This window comes from Jaculus jaculus, chromosome 9 (genome assembly GCF_020740685.1).
Source record: "Jaculus jaculus isolate mJacJac1 chromosome 9, mJacJac1.mat.Y.cur, whole genome shotgun sequence".
Classification (NCBI taxonomy): domain Eukaryota; kingdom Metazoa; phylum Chordata; class Mammalia; order Rodentia; family Dipodidae; genus Jaculus; species Jaculus jaculus.
In genome coordinates, this window is record NC_059110.1 from 109,287,403 (window position 1) to 109,306,294 (window position 18,892).

Sequence of the window (18,892 nt, forward strand, 5' to 3'; positions counted from 1 at the left end):
CGTGGTGGCACATGCCTTTAATCCCAGCACTCAGGAGGCAGAGAGGTAGGAGGATCGCCAAGAGTTTGAGGCCACCCTGAGACTACATAGTGAATTCCAGGTCAGCCTGAGCCAGAGTAAGACCCTACCTCGAAAAACGAACCAACCAACCAACCAAACAAACAAACAAACAAATTCGTTGGGGCTGGAGAAATGGCTTAGTGATTAATGCACTTGCCTGCAAGCCAAAAGACCCAGGTTCGATTCCCCAGGACCCACATAAGCCAGCTGCGTAAGGTGGTACATGCATCTGGAGTTCATTTGCTATGGCTACAGGGCCTGGTGTGCCCATTCTCTCTATATATCTGCCTCTTTTTTTTTTTTTTTCTCTCTCTCTCTCTCTGAAATAAATAAGTTAAAAGAAAAAAGAAACCAAATTAGTTGTTTCTCAAGCCACAGTAAAATGCTCCTCCTTGCCTTGGGATGGGAAGAGGTCTGCCTGGAGATGCTAAATGACTGCTCTTAGAGTGCCCTCTGCCGGCCAGCCTGCAGGCAAGGCACAGCAGTCACAGTGTCCTTGACTGGGAGTGGCCTCACAAGTAGACTTGGCGTCAGAGAACCCTCATATACCCTCAGAGCAGGACCCTGCCTCACCAAAAGACAAGGACATCAACTTTGTACATGTCATGAGACACAGGAGAAGCACATCAACCTAAAGTATCAAGCCTTCTTGTCACAGGTTAACATTGTGCTGTATGATTTTCTTGTGGATACAGAAAGTAAGGACCCAAGCCATGGTTACAAGAATTGCTTGTTTTGTTCAGCTATGCCTTTACTATCACAAACTATCGCTCTACCAACAGCGTCATGTATAATAGGCTGGAACGAGGCAAACATGAGCATTGATGGCGAGACTACAGGGTACACTCTCATCTAGGTGCCTAGGATTTATGCGTGTAATATACTCCTAAGTGTGTAAACCTCAATAAAACTCAAAGCAGCTTTATTGAGCTGTACCCTGTGGTACTTTCAGAATCCCACATTGAAGAAATTATTCATTCCATTTTATTTTAAAACAAACAAAATAACAACATATGGCTTAAGCCACAAATGTGCCTTTGATCCTTTCCTCATATGAAGTATCAGAATTCAGATGAAAATGGTTGGGGGAAAAATCTTTATTAAAAGCCTAATCAAGTCAAACAGTTTTATTGTATTTTGAAATGAACGTCGATGTCTCACCACCTTCCCCTTCCCCAGGGTACACTCACTGGCACTCTCGGGGTCCCGCGCAGGCCCCTCAGCAGGGTTTCCGAGAGCCCTGTGAACTGCATTGCAGTTCCCCATCAGAATAAAAGCTAAACTTCCTCCCTGCCCTGGTGTGCAGTTCCCCATCAGAATAAAAGCCAAACTTCCTCCCTGCCCTGGTGCTCCCCCATGCTGGAATGGCTCCACATTTCGATGCAGTGACCCACTTTAAGGTCACCACACTGCACAGTTGCAACAGGACATGGTAACTGCATCGTTCAGCCATCCCATTTGGTCTTGCATTACTGTTACAGTTTTTCATAGCCCATTTCTTTTCCTCTTCTGCTTTTTCCCATTTTTAAAACTATGTTATTTCTGTTTGTTAGAGAGAGGGAAAGAGGCAGAGGGAGAGAGAGAATGGGTGCTCCAAGGCTTCCAGCCACTGCAAATGAACTCCAGATGCATGTGCTACCTTGTGCATTTGGCTTATGTGGGTCCTGGGGAATTGAACTGAGGTCCTTTGGCTTTGCAGGCAAGAGCCTTAAGCACTAAGCCATCTCTCCAGCCTCTTTTTCCCATTTTTTGTTTCCACTCTACACACAGCCTTGTCTGAAATTCTGCAGTGAGACCACTGGAGAGCTCAGAGCTCAGACCCTGCCATGGTTGCCCTGGCTTTGTCCCCCTAGAGAACTTCAGGTCATCACTCACCTATCCAGTTTTCCTTTTTTTTTTTTTTTTTTTTTTTGTTGTTGTTCATTTTTTTAATTTATTTATTTGAGAGTGACAGAGAGAGAGAGAGAGAGACAGAGAGAGAGAGATTGAGAGAGAGAGAGAATGGGCGCGCCAGGGCTTCCAGCCACTGCAAACAAACTCCAGATGTGTGCGCCCCCTTGTGCATCTGGCTAACGTGGGTCCTAGGGAACCGAGCCTCGAACCGGGGTCTTTAGGCTTCACAGGCAGGTGCTTAACCGCTAAGCCATCTCTCCAGCCCCCAGTTTTCCTTTTTATTATTATTATTATTATTATTATTATTATCATCATTTATTATTTAGAACCTTTGTTTGGAAACCACGTGCTGGCACCATCATTTCCCTCCTCCCTGCCCCCCATCCAGTTTTCTACTTGACGAGCAGTGCGTGGGACACTGGCCTTTCCTCTTTCTGGCCTATTTTCTTCCCTTCGCCTTGTATTCTCATTCACACACCCATTCTTTTCAGGGCTGCTTCATCCTGATCAAGTTTTATTGCAAGGAAGGATTTATGTTGGTGGTTTAAACCTGATACAGTGCTAGTCTGGCCTTTTCTGTAGATTTCCTGCCACCAAGGCCCACATTAGAAATAACAGCACTTAACCTGGTGTTTCGTCTTCCTTTGACATGGATTATTCTCTGCCTCCTCCTCCTTCACCCTCCTTCCCAGCCTTACTCTTTTCTCTACCTTTATTCATTCTCACCTTTGCCCCGGCAGATCTTAGCTCCTTAACCATTCCCTGTGAAGAGGAAGAAGAGGACGAAGAGGAGAAGGATGGAGAGGAAGAGATGTATGATGATATTGATGGCTTTGACTCCCCAAATTCTGGCTCCCAGTGCAGACCCATGGTCTTACCTGGAAGCGTGGGGGTAAAAGAGCCTCCAGAAAAGGAAGAGGACATTTATGAAGTCCTACCAGGTAAAAGATCTCGGTTTCTAGTTACCTCCCCCTAGTTTCAAAACCACTTGACCTAGTGGAAAAATAATGACTTTGAAACCTCCAGAGGAAACAAAATCTCAACTTCATCCTATGAAGGAGAGAATGATGTAGGGAAGTTTATGAATCCTGGGTCAGAGGCTCTGCTTTGCTCTGGAGGCAAGATGTGTCATGGCTATGATGTGAAGCTATCTAACTCATGTGCCAGCAAGACTGCATGGTCCTAAATAATCACGCGGTATGCATCACTTTACCATGACTCTGGGAATGAGTCCTCAGCAGTCTCTGCTTTCAACTTCTTTACTGTGGAATCCCGAGAATGACAGACCATTGCCTCAGAAGTATGAAGGATTTCAAAAATCAGAAATATATCAATGCCAACAACCCTTTTTAGTGATCCAGTAAAACCCTGACAGAGCACACAAGTCATTATCACCTCGAATCAAATCACATCTTTTTTTTTCTTAATTTTTTTTGGTTCATTTTTATTTATTTATTTGAGAGTGACAGAGAGAGAAAGAGGCAGATAGAGAGAGAGAGAATGGGCGTGCCAGGGCTTCCAGCCACTGCAAACGAACTCCAGATGCATGCGCCCCCTCGTGCATCTGGCTAACATGGGTCCTGGGGAATCAAGCCTTGAACTGGGGTCCTTAGGCTTCACAGGCAAGTGCTTAACCGCTAAGCCATCTCTCCAGCCCGTCAAATCACATCTCTTAAGAATAAACCTACCGTGCTTCCCCTCTGCCTGCCACTACAGCAGATCCCTTCCGTAGACCTCTTTCCTTGCAAAGGCAGGATAAGTGGCATCTCAGAAAATGCACAGTCATCACTGCTTCCTCAGAGCCACTGCTGGTGGGGTTACAGCAGCTGGTGAACGGTGTAGAGCCCAGTGGGGGTCAGACTGGAAAAGCCAAGCCTGAGCCTTTTAATTGTGAGGTAGTTAGACCACAGGAACGCTGAATCTTCAAGTCCATTCAGAAAGAGCGCTCCTGTGGAAATTTGCCAGGAGTTTTAGTGCTCTGCTAAGAAATTCAAATTAAGCCAAAATTTATAGCAATTTAAACCTCCATCCCAGATGAACCTAGGCACTAAGGTGAATCTAACACGGGGGCCCCTGAGGACAGGGCCAGTTGCTAAAAGCACCATCAGTAAGTAATTGCATCTCAAGGCTTCCTAAGAAGAAGTCCGACCCTGCATTTCCTATTTATCTTTTCCCTGAGAGAGAAGCCACGTCATCGCTTCCTGAGTCAAAAAGCGGGGCATCCCCACCAAGGAGACTCTGACTCTCCTAGTGCTTCTAGCCTGTCCTAGTCCCCACTTCCCCAGCTTTTTTTTCTTTAAAGTTTTTGTTTATTTATTTGTTTTTTGTTTGCTTGTTTTTTGTTTTTCAGTTTTTCAAGATAGGGTCTCGCTGTAGCCCAGGCTGACCTGGAATTCACTATGTAGTCTCAGGGTGGCCTCAAACTCATGGCAATCCTCCTACCTCTGCCTCCCAAGTGCTGGGATTAAAGGCGTGCGCCACCACGCCCAGCTCTCTTTAAAGTATGTTATTTATTTATTAGAGAGAGAGAGAGATTGAGGAAGAAAGAGGCAGATAGAGAATGGGTGCAGCAGGGCCTCCAGCCACTGCAGACAAACTCCAGATGCACGCACCAACTTGTGCATCTGGCTTATGTGGGTCCTGGGGAATCGAACCTGGGTCCCTTTGGCTTTGCCAGTAAGCACCTTAACCACTAAGCCATCTCTCCAGCCCCCAGCCTTTTTGTTGTTGTTGTGTTTTATTATGCAAATGATATCTTGGTTGAGGTCGAGCCATTTCTTGTGTCTGAAGTTAAAAAAAAAATGATAATTTCCTCAGCAAGTCATCGTCGTTAATGAAGTTTTACAAAAACAGATACAACCAAAGGAAAATAAAATTTCACAGGTGATAAATTTTTCCAATTTCCCTGGCAGAATTCGATAGGATTGTTAAATTAAGAGTGAAGGTGTCTGTTAGAAAGCAACGAGCAGTGATGGGTAATTTTATAGAGTGGAAAATTGAATCAAATTGCTACATTAAAACACAGCTCCTCTGAGAATCTTCCCTTTCACAGCCTGCTCCATTGCAACAGCAGGGTGCAGAAATGGATCTAATTCACAACACTCCCTAAAAGGAGCTGCACTCCCCAACATGGCCAGAATCTTCCTAGTGGGTTTACGTTCTGCTCACTGCCCAGGTGTAGGGAACTATCCTGGCGATACTCCACCTGGGGTTACAGTTAGGGAAGAGTGCTCTGGGGAAACCCCTTTGAACCACTCTGCCTTCTGGGGTGCCAAGAAAAGGCCTTCAATGTGTAGTCCTCAAAGAAGTCAGAAAGGCCAGGCATGGTGGCGCACACCTTTAATCCCAGCACTTGGGAGGCAGAGGTAGGAGAATCGTCGTGAGTTCGAGGCCACCCTGAGACTACATAGTGAATTCCAGGTCAGCCTGGGCTAGAGTGAGAACCTACCTCAAAAAAAAAAAAGAAGAAGAAGAAGACGACGTCAGAGAGGAAGAGGCTGATGCTCAGAGACTGAGAGAAAAATTAAAGATAAGGGCTTAGTGGTTAAGGCCAAGCCAAAGGACGCAGGTTCAATTCCCCAGTAGCCATGTAAAGTCAAAAGCACAAAGTGGTGCATGCATCTAGAGTGGCTAGAAGCTCTGGCATGCCCATTCTCTCTCTCTCTGTCTCTCTCTCTCTCTCTCTCAAATAAATAAACAAATAAAATATTTTTTTAAAAGCAAAGATGAATTTGAGGCTATCCCCTTCTTCCAGGCTTTTTTGGTTTGGTTTGGTTTGGTTTGGTTGTTCGAGGTAGGGATTAAAGGCATGCACCACCACACCCGGTTTTATAATGGGCTTCTTAATGACCATGTTCCTCCCGCCTGCTAAACTCCTACCCTCGGCCACTGCCCAGGGTTTCAGGGAATTTCCAAAGATCCCATCACTTACATATAGGAATGGACCCAAGGGCATGCAGACTAGCCTACCTTCTCAAGCTAGCAACTACCTCTGTGTCCACAACTCCTATCTGTAGGAAGTGAGAACGAGACATGTTAGTGCACACCTATAATCCCAACACTCAAGAGGTAGAAGCAGGAGGATCAGAAGTTCAAGGTCATCCTCAGCTAGAGCGTTCTAAGGATAGCCTGGTATATATATATGTCTTAAAAGGAGAGAGAGACAGGTGTGGTGGTGCACACCTTTAATCCCAGCACTTGGGAAACAGAGGTAGGAAGATCTCCATGAGGTTCGAGGGTAACCTGAGACTCCATAGTGACTTTCAAGTCAACCTGAGCTAGAGTGAAACCCTATCTTGAAAAAACAAAAAGGAAAAGTGAAAGAAAAGAAAGGAAGAGAAAGGAAGACTACACAGTGAGAAAACCAAGGTCTCCCTGCAGGTTACAGAAACAATGGCTATTTTGCATGTATTTTCAAAGGACAGCATTATACGCAGCCAACAATTTCTTTCCCAAAAGGCCCTACCCATCACAGTTCTAACCAACAGCCCTGAAGTAGGGTTTCTAGGCATTTAATGATGATGTGGCTATTGCAGCCAGGCCCACTGCTTCTAACGCTGCTGTTTGAGTTTTACACATGCCACAGTACCGGGTCTTGGAGGAATTGAGAGGAAATGTGAGGGCCTGACTCTGTCTTTCTCCTCTGCCAACATCTCACAAGGCCACCTACTGAGCAGCAGCATGTGAGAGACAGCTTGATAGGACAGATACAAAGCTTAGTCAGGACAGATCTGCTCTGCTGCCTGCTAGCTGTGAGGCCTTGAGCAAGTTCCTTACCCTCCAATTGTCCTGCTTGTAAAATGGGGAAAGCAATGGTAGCTCTCCGAGAGGGATTTGGGGTCTGGAACTGACATGTTCAAAGCACTTAGCACAGAGCATGGCCTGCAATAAGCCCTCGGTAAATAATGACCGGTATTAACCTGGTAGTGTTTCGATAGGAAGTTGGGTAGATAGCTAGATCCCCACCCTCACCAACCTGACCCGAGACGGCCCAGCTGGGCATTTGCAGCTATGAGTAGGAAGCAGGTGAAATTGAAAACCTGAACAGATGGAGTGTGGTGCGCACCTTCTGCTCAGGCCCAGTTTTTCACTGAGAGGCCAGGTGCTGGGTGGAGGGATGGCCAACAGTGACCGTGATTGTGCTAACACTGCAGACCCGCCTGTAGTCAAATGGCTTGCGCCTCGAACGTTTGCTTCATTAGAACAGGTGAACATGCTTTATTAAGGCTACTTAGCATCGGCAGCTCTGTTAATGCTCCTCTTTGGGATGGGGCCTACCCAAGCCCTCGCTGTCTCTATGGAGAGAGCCATGGAAGGGACACCTCCCTGCCTGGGTATAATTTACATGGGTTTTCTAGTAGAGTATGGAACATACACCAAATCAACTTAAAAAAAAAAAAAAAGGTTTTTTTCCTAATCAAAATAACGTATGGGTCATCAAATTAAATGCACTACATCGTATTAATCATGAGATAATTAGCACTTGCTACGTGGCTAGCACTCTTGTTCCCAAGAGAGAATACCAGAGCATTCAGGGTTTTCAGCCAGACCACAAAAATGTTGATCTTGGAAAACAGGGTTTCAAAGTTGGTGTCCGTTGGGATTTCTGAACATCCGTGTTGAGCATATGGGGGCTCTTGATTTTTTTTTAAGATCTCATTTGCAGTAGATTAAACTTCAGAGAACTATGCCAAAGAAATACTAAAGCCATGTGTGGAAAGCAGAAGGCTTTCCTAACCCTTTCTCCTCTCCCCTGAAGTTCTTTTGCAAGTCAGCACAGGCCGAGATCCATGATTTAAGATTCACTAAGAGGACTGTGTGTGTGTGTGTGTGTGTGTGTGTGTGTGTGTGTGTGTGTGTGTGTGTTAGTAGCAGTCTATGCAGACTATGTAGTTCAGGCTGGCCCTGAACTCACAGCAGTCCTCCTACCTCTGCCTCCCAAATGCTGTGATTAAAGGCATGTGCCACCACGCCCACCTAAAGAACAATTTTTTAAAAAATTATTTATTTATTTACTTGAGAAAGGAAGAGAGAGAGAGAATGGTTGTGCCAGGGCCTCCAGCCAATGCAAATGAACTCCAGGCTCCAGGTGCATGCGCCACCTTGTGCAGCTGGCTTACGTAGGTACTGGGGAATCAAATCTGGGTCCTTAGGCTTCACAGCCAAGCACTTTAACCACTAAGCTCTCTCTCCAGGCCTCTAAAGGACAATTTTTATCAGGTCCCACTTTATCTGGAATCTCAAGGTTGGAATCCAGTAAGGCATCTGAGACCTCTGAAGAGCTGTAGCTGGGGCCTTGTAGCAAGGATAATGGATGCAGAACCCAGCTGTGTTCTCTAGAGATTTCAGAAAAGCAAACAGAAAGAGGCAGAAAACCCTCTCTGGGAATTTCTGTGCACATTCCGAAGCCATCCACACTGCCCCAAGGGGGGTGATCATAGATCCAGAAACTGCTTTGTAACAAAGCTTTTAACTTTTTTTTTTTTTAATTAGAGTCAAGTGAAAACCATTTTCTGGGGGATTATCTCCCTGTCACCATCACCACCACCCTCACAGTTATCCAAACACACAGGAAGAGGGAATGGTAATAGTAAGAGATAGAAAGAAAGAAAGAAAGAAAGAAAGAAAGAAAGAAAGGAAGGAAGGAAGGAAGGAAGGAAGGAAGGAAGGAAGGAAGGAAGGAAGGAAGGAAGGAAGAAAAATCGAGCCCAAAACACAGAGTGTTTGATGAGTCAGAGCTGAACTCACCCTCCCTCAGCCTCCTGGGCTTTCCTGTCTCTTACTCCCTTCTACCCTGGGCACCTGCCACATGGGGCTGCCTGTCCAACACCAGCTGGAGCCACACTGTTTCTTCTACCAGGAATGTCCTCCTAAACTCTGCCGGTGAAATCCTGCGTGATCTGCTCAAATGGGGCCTCTTTTGTGACACCCTCCCAGAAGCTCCCAGAAGTTCTTTCTGTCTCTTATTCTAATTTGTATTCATGTCTTTCTCCCCAATTAGTAGGTACTCAGTTATTATTTGTGAAATTAAATTTGGTACATTCCAAGTGTTGCCATTAGCACAAATTGAGTTTAATATCTTATCCATCAAGACCATACTACAGAGATAGAATTAAGGTAACAGGTGAGATTACCTAATGTACAACAGAGAATAAACGTGTTCTCAGCCTCTTGCCTGTATTTTCTTTGTTGTCTAAAGAGGTGCTACATAGCGTGCTTGGGTTAATAACATCTCTGTATGTAGCATGGAGCGGTTTATTTATATTTTTTTCTGCATGTTCCCTTTGCACTTCAAGCCTCTCTGTATTTCTATTGCATCTGTCGCCAGAACACCTTGACATCTGCTTACACATTGACACAGTTGGCGTTTCTTAAGCTTCTGTCACTTTGCTTTGCTTGGAGAAAATGATTTCCCCTTTTTTTTAATCCACTCATTTTTTTTCGGTTGTTCTTCCTGCTATGGCTTTAGCCAGTGTCAGGGTAGATGTCAGCGCAGCCCTGCAGCAAGAGCCAGGAGTCATAAGAAACTCGCCCCTCTCTGGTCCTCCTAGGTGGATTCAGTGTCCTGTTCCCTCAGCCTCTCATTAGTGTCCCTGACATCGTGCCAAGAATGTTGATTGAAACTGACTCTCCCGATACTGATGCTCATTTGTGATGCCCCATGATTCCCTTCCATGTTCACACACTTAACAGAATCTTCTTCAACTGTTTTCCCAATTGAGATGAGATATTTGGGAATCAAGTAGAGCATTTAATGTAATATGTGGCCAGTAATCTTCAGAGGTTAATTTATTTAAAGCTTATGTAAGATTGGGGTCCCATATGCCCTGTTAGGAGCAAAGACCATTATAATCTATTACTGTTTAAAGTTGAGCTAGCACATAAATTTTAATTCTCTCTTCAATGAAGATGTATTTCCATGGGTGTAATGCTAAAATGCCTAATAATATTCTTATTAAAAAGTTCAATGATCTCTTTAACCTATAAAAAATATTTCCATATATTCTTTTAAAATTAAAGCCTCCTTATAGAGTAACAAAAATAAGAAATTTAGCTATCTAACCCACCCATTTTTAATGCAAAAAAAAAAAAAAGGAGGCTATTTTCTGTTACCATACAGTCAATTGTCTTGACTTTGGCGCTTGAAAGGTACTACTTTGGTTTCACAGATGGGTCCGAGATAAGTTGTGTACCTTTAAGTTTGTACTGTGCTTTCTGAAGCTAGGAAGGAGTCAAGCAGTATGCTCATCATAACCTACTGTGGGGAGCCCTTCCCTCGCTCTGTGACAGGTTCCAGTCCTCAGGCTTGCAAAGACCCCAGAGGCACTGCCCTAGTTCCATCAGAAGCAAAAGACTTTTTTTTTTTAATATTTTTTGTTCATTATTTATTTATTTATTTGAGAGCGACAGACCCAGGGAGAAAGACAGATAGAGGGAGAGAGAATGGGCGCGCCAGGGCTTCCATCCACTGCAAACGAACTCCAGACGTGTGTGCCCCTTTGTGCATCTGGCTAACGTGGGACCTGGGGAAACCGAGCCTTGAACCGGGGTCCTTAGCTTCACAGGCAAGCGCTTAACCGCTAAGCCATCTCTCCAGCCCGCAAAAGACTTCTTGAGTGGAGAAGTTTGTTCGACAGAACAGACGTGGGGATTGGAGCTCCCCCTTCACACTCTATATCACTATGTTGCCCAGTGACAATGGCAACTATATGTAGACTCAATGGCCAACATTTTTCTTTCTTTCTAGGTGACTCCAATGACACATGGAAATCAGAATATCTGGTCTGGAAGTCTACTGCATAGAATAGATTTTTTTTTTTTTTTTTGCATCATAGGTAGATTAAGTACTATTGCCTGAAAAGATAGAGGAACCAAGTTTTAGTTTTCATTTTTATCATTGCAAATACATTTACATTCTCCTTTTTTTTTTTTACAAATGCAAAGAGCAGGCAAGCCACTTTCAATAATTTATTTTAAAATCAATGCTAATGAGGTTATGTCTAGTCAGTGGCCGAGTTTTACAATAAAGTCTGATTTATTTAGAAAAGCTCTTTGGTGTAACTTCCCATCTAATGGTAGTGGGGAGGAGGTGGGGTAGCAGGCACGGTGACCCTCCAACTTCGGATCCAATTTGTAATTCACAGCGGAGATCTGACCCAATTTACATTGATTAGAATTGGGAGGCAGAGACAGCTGCACACAGACGGCAGAGGTAGAAAAGGCCCTCTCTGCAGAAGTGCCTAAGCGCAGCAAATTACTGGTCTTCATGATTGAGTTGTTTGATATCAGCAAAAGAGCTGCTCTCTGTCCAGATCACTGTGTCTCCCTAAAAGGAGAATGTACTAACTCACACTGATATTTTCAAGCCTAGAAAATTAGCCCCACATCACAAAGGAAAAACATCACAGCAGAGGAAGGAAGGAAGTGGACAGTAATGAGAAGGCAATGTGAAAAGAATGGTGTTTAATGTGATTTATTTCAGCATGATCTGTTTCCTGTATTTGATTTCACTCCTCCATTATCTCACATCTCTGTTCCTCACTGTGGGTTTAGGGAGCACTGCAAGTGATAAGGAGGGAAATTTCTGCTGCCGGACCTTACATGGGGAAAGCAATCGGTGAATCAAAGCGTTCTTTTCCTCACAGCATCCTATAGGACAATATAAATGTGTGTGTGTGTGCGTGTGTGTGTGTGTGTGTTCAAGGTTGGGTCTCACTCTAGCCAAGGCTGGCCTGGAACTCACTCTATACTCTATACTGTAGTTCAGGCTGGCTTTAAATTCACAGCGATCCTCCTACCTCTGCCTCCCAAGCACTGGGATTAAAGGCGTGAGCCACCACACCCGGCATATGTATGTGTGTGTGTGTGTGTGTGTGTGTGTGTGTGTGTATGTATGTGTGTGTATATATATATATTTTTTGTTGTTGTTGTTGTTGTTTTTGTTTTTGTTTTTGAGGTAGGGTCTCACTGTAGCCCAGGCTGACCTGGAATTCACTATGGAGTCTCAGGGTGGCCTCAAACTCACAATCCTCCCACCTCTGCTTCCCGAGTGCTGGGATTAAAGGCATGTGCCACCACGCCCGGCAATATATATATATTTTTTAATCTTGATAACAACAATACTACTCCAGAGTATAAATCTCTTAATTTTCATTGTTACAAGGAATGCCATCTTTTATTTTTTTTTACATGAAATCAGATACTTTTTAATGCCCCTTAGTAGTCTGACATATTTTATGCTATTTCTTCTTACCTTTAAACTTGGGATTTATTTTCTCTAATCTCACATAGCAGAATACAGCCCTTATATAGGAAGACTATCCCCCAGGCAGTCACCTCAAAGAGCCCATTTAGGGCACAATTATAGAAAAGCAAGACAAACAAGTGCCATGGGACCTAGAAAGAGAAAGTAAACAGGCAATGTACCAAGAAACACTGAGTGTTCAGTCCTCAATATATTGTTTACTGTGCCCTATCCAGTGTGTGTGTGTGTGTGTGTGTGTGTGTGTGTGTGTGTAAAAGAAAGAGGAGAAGGGGTAATGGCAAAAAGAATAATGAATTTATTTTTGTTTCATGACATATGTGTATAATTATTAAATGTGATTCTGGTGCACACTTTTTAAAAATAAAGTCCAGTTCCTATTATCAAGTAATATGAAGTCTGAGATGAAACAGGCTAATGAGAGTAAGAAACCGGCCAATCATGTTGTGACTTTGGCCATATAAACACTTGATTGGAGTTAGACACTAGCATTGACTTAGAACCCATTGTGAATCTACGGCAATTAATTAAAAGACCATTCCAACTGCCCTCAGGAGCTTATACTCTAATGAACAAGGCAGGCTGAAATAAAAACAGTAAAAAGATAACTACAAGCCCAAGTACTAGGATCATAAAATTATGTACATGACCAGCCTCCACTGCAGCTGAACAAAAATGGATTCGTTAAGGACTAATTAATAAAAGAGGGTTTAAAACCAACTTCCAGCCACACACACACATACACACACACTCAATACTAACACTAGCATGACTAAAACCAGAGAGGATGCCTACACGGAGATATTAAATGCAGGAGAGAATTCTACAAAGGAAGGAGAACCGGGGATTGAGGGAAAGGATTGGGATTCTAGTGATGAGCACCTCAGTGGTCCAATGGACTGGAAGCTCTACCAAGGCAGAACTCTGCCAGTCTTGTTTGCTGTTCATCCTCTTGTATATCATAAGCACTTCAAAGGGTTTGGGAATGAATGAATGAAGGGAAAGAGGAGAGAGCCAGCTTGAAGATGAGAGATGATTAGCAAAAAGAAAAAAAATCATATTAAACTTTCCTTAAAGGCCCATGTTGGTGACGCACACTTTTAATCCCAGCATTTGAGATAAGAGGATCGCTGTGAATTCAGGGCCAGCCTTGGGTAACAGAGGGAACTCCAGATCATCCCGGGTGACAGTGAGACCCTGCCTCGAGAAAATAAAAGATCTTTCCTTAAAGGAAAGACTACCCTAGACAGATAGGATGGCATATGGTTGTAATCTTGGACACTCAGGAGGCTTGGGGTCGCCTAAGGGAGTCACAGGCCAACCTGGGCTGCGTGGCAAGACTCTGTCTCAGAACGAGAGAGGAAGAGAGAGTTGGATGAGCTCAGAGAAAGGTGATCCTTCAGAGTAAAGAGCATGAGACGATCCCCCACTGATTGCTAATACTGATCATTTGTCTCCTCAGATGAAGAGAATGACCTAGAAGAGGAGGAACGTGGCAGGCGACAACGAGGAGGTATAAAGCACATAAATGTATAGCACTGGGTGGGACATTGGGGTTCCCAGCTTGAGAAAGCATCACCATTACTCACTAATAAACAGGGTCCTGGTATATGACCTCAAAAGCCCCAAAATATAGTGGCTGGATAGGGAAGTCCCTTAACCTTAAACACAGTCATCCATTTGCTTTAATTGACGTCCCAGAGCTGCCAAGATTTATCTTGAAAAGGTAGGAAGCCAAACCAGATTTTTTTTTTCTTATCAGTATTTCTTAAATCAGTACAGTGAAAATAGAATTGCCTCATCTCAACAAGATCCGAGGATTGAGAAGAGGAAGAATGGAAATGTCTCCTCTCTGAGCAGCCAGAGATTGCAGGTTCAGAGGGGAATGGAAATGTGTCAGATCTGAAAAGTGAGCATGGGGTGAAGGATAGAATTGCTGGGTGATGCTGACTTCTGATGGCCTGGTATGATTCGGGCACATTTGGAAATGAATATGTAACAGGTTTGTTGAATACAAAATTACATCTTATTCATCCCAGACTGTTAACCATGCTTCATGCTGTTACTGAGGCCATCCCTCCTAAGGTCAGATGGCCCTGGGAGCATCCTTAAGTGGACCAAGGACCTACTCCTTCATTGTCAGAGAAGGAATGCTGTGCACTGCCAGGACCACCTCAAGGACATTCATTCCATTCCATTCAGCAGAGCTGGAATCAGGACTGATTGAGATACAAGCAGATTTTCCTTCCATAGAATTTATGAAAATCTTGAGCTTAGGAATTCTTTCCCTCTTTCCCTCCCTGCTCCCTCTGTGTTTCTCTGACCCTTCTCCCATTCTCCTCTTTTACTTCTCTTTTCATTTTGTCTTTTCCTTTTGAAAATATTTCATTTATTTATTAGAGAGAAAAAGAGGGGAAACATGGGTATACCAAGGCCTCTAGCCACTGCAAACGAACTCCAGACATACGCACCACCTTGTGCGTCTAGCTTTATGTGGGTACTGGGAAATCGAACTTGGGTCCTTTTCTTAGCCATTTGTAAAGCCCCTTTACCTTTTTCAGTCTTTATAAGAAGTGAGTCTTATAAGGGTTAATGAAGGATTTGTGTGCGAGGATCCACATTCTCCGAGGGGCGAGGGAAGACAGTCAGAGGCAATGTGAGAAGTCGTGTGCCAAAGCAGACAGAAAGCATCTGACATGACGATGGCAGGAATGTTAGGGACCTTCAAGTACCTCATGGTACTTTGCATTTGGAATTAAGTCCTCTCTGAAACCTACGTTCTGTTGGTTTTGACTAGAAGAAACTCTGTTCTCACCAACCATGCCCCACATTGAGTCTTTCCTCAACCAATTTCCATGACCCGCACATAAAGAAACACTCCACACCGACATGTTGGAAGGAATGGCTCACATCATGCTAAACTCCATCCAGGAAGTGTCAGTTCAGACTCCTCCCTGATCTCATGTCCTCCTTCCGCCCAGCTCTTTCCCACTCTCGGGTTCTATGGGGAGGAGAGAGGAGATTTATTTCTTAACTATTCCAACAGGTATAATTCAAGTTGGTTTAAAAAAAAAAAAAGTTGTTTGTTCCTCATACTTCCTGCCTCCAAAATAGGTGTTGTTAAAGCAAGGCAAGCTCTAAATATGCTTCAAGGGTTTATACTTCCCACCACTTACAATGATTGGTGGCTTAGTGATTAAAAAACAGGAGGACTTTTCGCTCTCTCTGCAGAATCCGAGGCAGGAATTTTTATTATTTGTGTTTACTTATTTATTTATTGGATTTATACAGTGCCTTTTCTCCACAGGAGCTATAGAAACTGCAACAAATATGTAACATCCCAATGTCATCTCTTAGTTTTATAACTATAAAATATAGAGGCGTGGGGGAAGGGCAGGCAGCCTCAACGAAGGCATTTAAAAGACTGGGACAGCTGGGCGTGGTGGCGCGCGCCTTTAATCCCAGCACTCGGGAGGCAGAGGTAGGAGGATTGTAGTGAGTTCAAGGCCACCCTGAGACTCCATAGTGAATTCCAAGTCAGCCTGGGCTAGAGTGAGACCCTACCTCAAAAAAACAAAAACAGGGCTGGAGAGATGGCTTAGCGGTTAAGCGCTTGCCTGTGAAGCGTAAGGACCCCGGTTCGAGGCTCGGTTCCCCAGGTCCCACGTTAGCCAGATGCACAAGGGGGCGCACGCGTCTGGAGTTCGTTTGCAGAGGCTGGAAGCCCTGGCGCGCCCATTCTCTCTCTCTCCCTCTATCTGTCTTTCTCTCTGTGTCTGTCGCTCTCAAATAAATAAATAAATAATTAAAAAAAAAAAACAAAAACAAAAAAAAATACTGGGACAGGGCTGGATGGATGGCTTAGCGGTTAAAGCATTGTTTGCCTGCAAAGCCAAAGGACCCAGGTTTGATTCCCCAGGACTCACGTTAGCCAGATGCACAAGGCAGCGCACACATCTGAAGTTAGCAGTGGCTGGAAGCCCTAGCACGCCTATTCTCTCACTCTCCCTTCTCTCTCTGTCAAATAAATAAACAAATAAAATAAAAGAATGGGGCAGTGTGAATTTTTAGATCTACATAATCTTGCTTCATTTAGTCTTTCTGAAGTATTACATGTTTTGGAAGAAAAAGAAACATTCTGGCCTGGAGAGATTGCTCAGTGGTTAAGAAGCTTGCCTGCAAAGCCCATTGGCCCAAGTTTGATTCCCCAGTGCCCACATAAAGCCAGATGCACAAAGAACTCCATACATCTGGAGTTCTTTGCAGCAGCTGGAGGCCCTGGTGCACCCGTTCTGTCTGCCTGTCTGTCTGTCTCTTTCTCTCTCTCTCTCTCTCCTTAAAAATAAATAAATACTTAAAAAAAAAGAACTTTCCGGGCATAGTGGCACACGCCTTTAATCCCAGCACTCAAGAAGCAGAGGTGGGAGGATTGCTATGAGTTCAAGACCACCCTGAGACTACGAAGTAAATTCCAGGTCAGCCTGAGCTAGAGCAAAACCCTACCTTTAAAAAAAAAAAAAAAAGTTCTAAGCAAATTGACTTGTCTCTTCTTTTTCTCCTATAACATTGTGGCTGATAGGACTACCTTTAAAATCCAGGTGCTTTTCTCCGCCATCCCACAGACTCTGCTCCTTTCCCCTGACAGAAGAGCTAACACTTTGGAGGCCCATCTAAGATCTTATCAGAAAAGAGAGGGAGGGAAAGAATCCAGTTTATCCTTATTGAGTGTTAATGACCCTGTAAGATGCAATTTCTTTTATTTTATTCTGTTACCTAGAAAATCTATCACAGCCTTGTAGTATTGATTATTCAATCTATAAAGAGCTCGGTTTACAGCATGACTGTTAGTAACAGAGTTATTTCAATGAATGACTCTTCAACACCTCAGATTTCTCTCATTTCCAACCCATCAGCTGCCTATAGATCTAAGGGTCTTTGGGATGAGAACATGTAATGACCAAGTAGTCAAAGGTAATCCCCTCCCATTTGCTTGGGAGTGCCATGTCAACTGCCCAGCAGCTAGAGACAAGCAGCATCCTTAGATACATCAAATCCAGGGCCAAGGAAGACCTTAGGATAGGGTTAGTTTCTCTCCCTCCTTCTCTCTCTTTCTCTCTTTCTCTCTCTTTTCCTCCCTCCCTCAAACTGTGGGTAAAAGGAGAGAGAAACCACACTATTGTGATCTTATAAGCATTTCTTCAATAATTTTAGGACAGGGCTAGAGAGATGGTTTAGTGGTTAAACATTTGCCTGTGAAGCCTGAGGATGCCAGTTCGAGGCTCGATTCCCCAGGACCCACATTAGCCAGATGCACAAGGGGGTACATGCGTCTGGAGTCATTTGCAGTGGCTGGAGGCCCTGGCGTGCCCATTCTCTCTCTCTCTGTCTGCCTCTTTCTCTCTCTGTTGCTCTCAACTAAATAAATAAAAATGAACAAAAAAAAATTTTAAATAATAATTTCAGGACAGAAAATGGCTGCCCATAAGCCAGTCCATCTGATAAGCCCTTGAAAGCCCACCTTAGTGCCCACCAACAGAACTGCTATGCCATGCAGGCTTCAATAGCTCTTACCCTTTGGTGCCTCATTGATCATCTGCCAGCTAAAATTTTGACCCAATAAAAGGAGCAAATAAGGTAAAAATCAGGACCTGTATTTCTCACTTTCTCACTTCCAAATCCTATAATATTAAGGATGGTAACAACTTCACAACTCAAAATTAAACAGCTATTATGTAAAAGGTAAATGATGGGCTGAAGAGATGGTTCAGTGGTTCAGGTACTTGCTTGCAAAGCCTAATGACCAGGTTCAGTTCCCCAGTACCCATGTAAAGGCAGATCCAGAAAGTGGTGCATGTGTCTGGAAATCATTTGCGGAGTCTGGAGGCCCTGGTGTGCCTATTCCCTATGTCTCTCTCATTCTTCCTCTCTCTCTCTCTCTCTCTCTTTCTCTCTCTCTCTCTCTCTCCTTGAAGATAAATAAATAAAAATATTTAAAAGGATTTTTTTAAGTCAAATGAGGGCCAAAGAGATGGCTTAGGCACTTGCTTGAGAAGCTTAACGACCCGTGTTCAACTCCAAATCCCATGTAAATCAGACACACAGGTGTGCTAGGTGCACAAGGTCACACATGCACACAGATGGCACATGCATCTGGAGTTCAACTGCAGTGTCTGGAGGTCCTCATGCACCATCCTCTCTCTCTCTCTCTCTCTCTCTTAAAAATAAATAAATGATATTAAAAATGAACAAAAAGTGTTCTTCCTGCTCTGCTGCCATAGTTAGTGAAGCCTGGTGAACTTTTCCATTCTTTCTTAAATCATTAGCAAAGGAGCTAGAACAAAGAATCTTTCTGTTTGTTTTTTTGTTTGTTTGTTTGTTTTTTCTTGAGACAGGGTCTCACTCTAGCCCAGGCTGGCCTTGAACTCAGTGATTCTCTTACCTCAGCCTCCCAAGTGCTGGTTTTAAAGGCATGTACACCATGCCTGGCTCAGACAATCTACTTCAATGGACTAAAAATGGTGGTTCTTCCTGGCCTGGCCTAGAGAGCATTTCAAATAGCTTCTAGTGGACACTGCTTATGGGGTTTGGCCCAACTCTCACTGGGCCATAAGCACTAGCTTCATCTGGTGTCTGGGTTCTGTCTTTTGTCCATAATGTAAGTGGCTGTTTACAGTGCCA

The 18,892-nt window shown here is 43.9% G+C and overlaps 1 protein-coding gene across 3 annotated transcripts in view; it reads left to right on the forward strand.

Annotated features, from left to right (window-relative positions):
• Window positions 1-18,892, forward strand: part of Skap1 (src kinase associated phosphoprotein 1) — a 360,283-nt gene that overhangs the window by 309,414 nt on the left and 31,977 nt on the right. For all 3 annotated transcript variants that reach the window (XM_045159250.1, XM_045159249.1, XM_045159251.1), the window contains 2 exons: window positions 2,694-2,894; window positions 13,677-13,727. In XM_045159250.1, coding sequence (XP_045015185.1) covers window positions 2,694-2,894; window positions 13,677-13,727 — 252 coding nt within the window. The remainder of the gene's footprint in view (window positions 1-2,693; window positions 2,895-13,676; window positions 13,728-18,892) is intronic.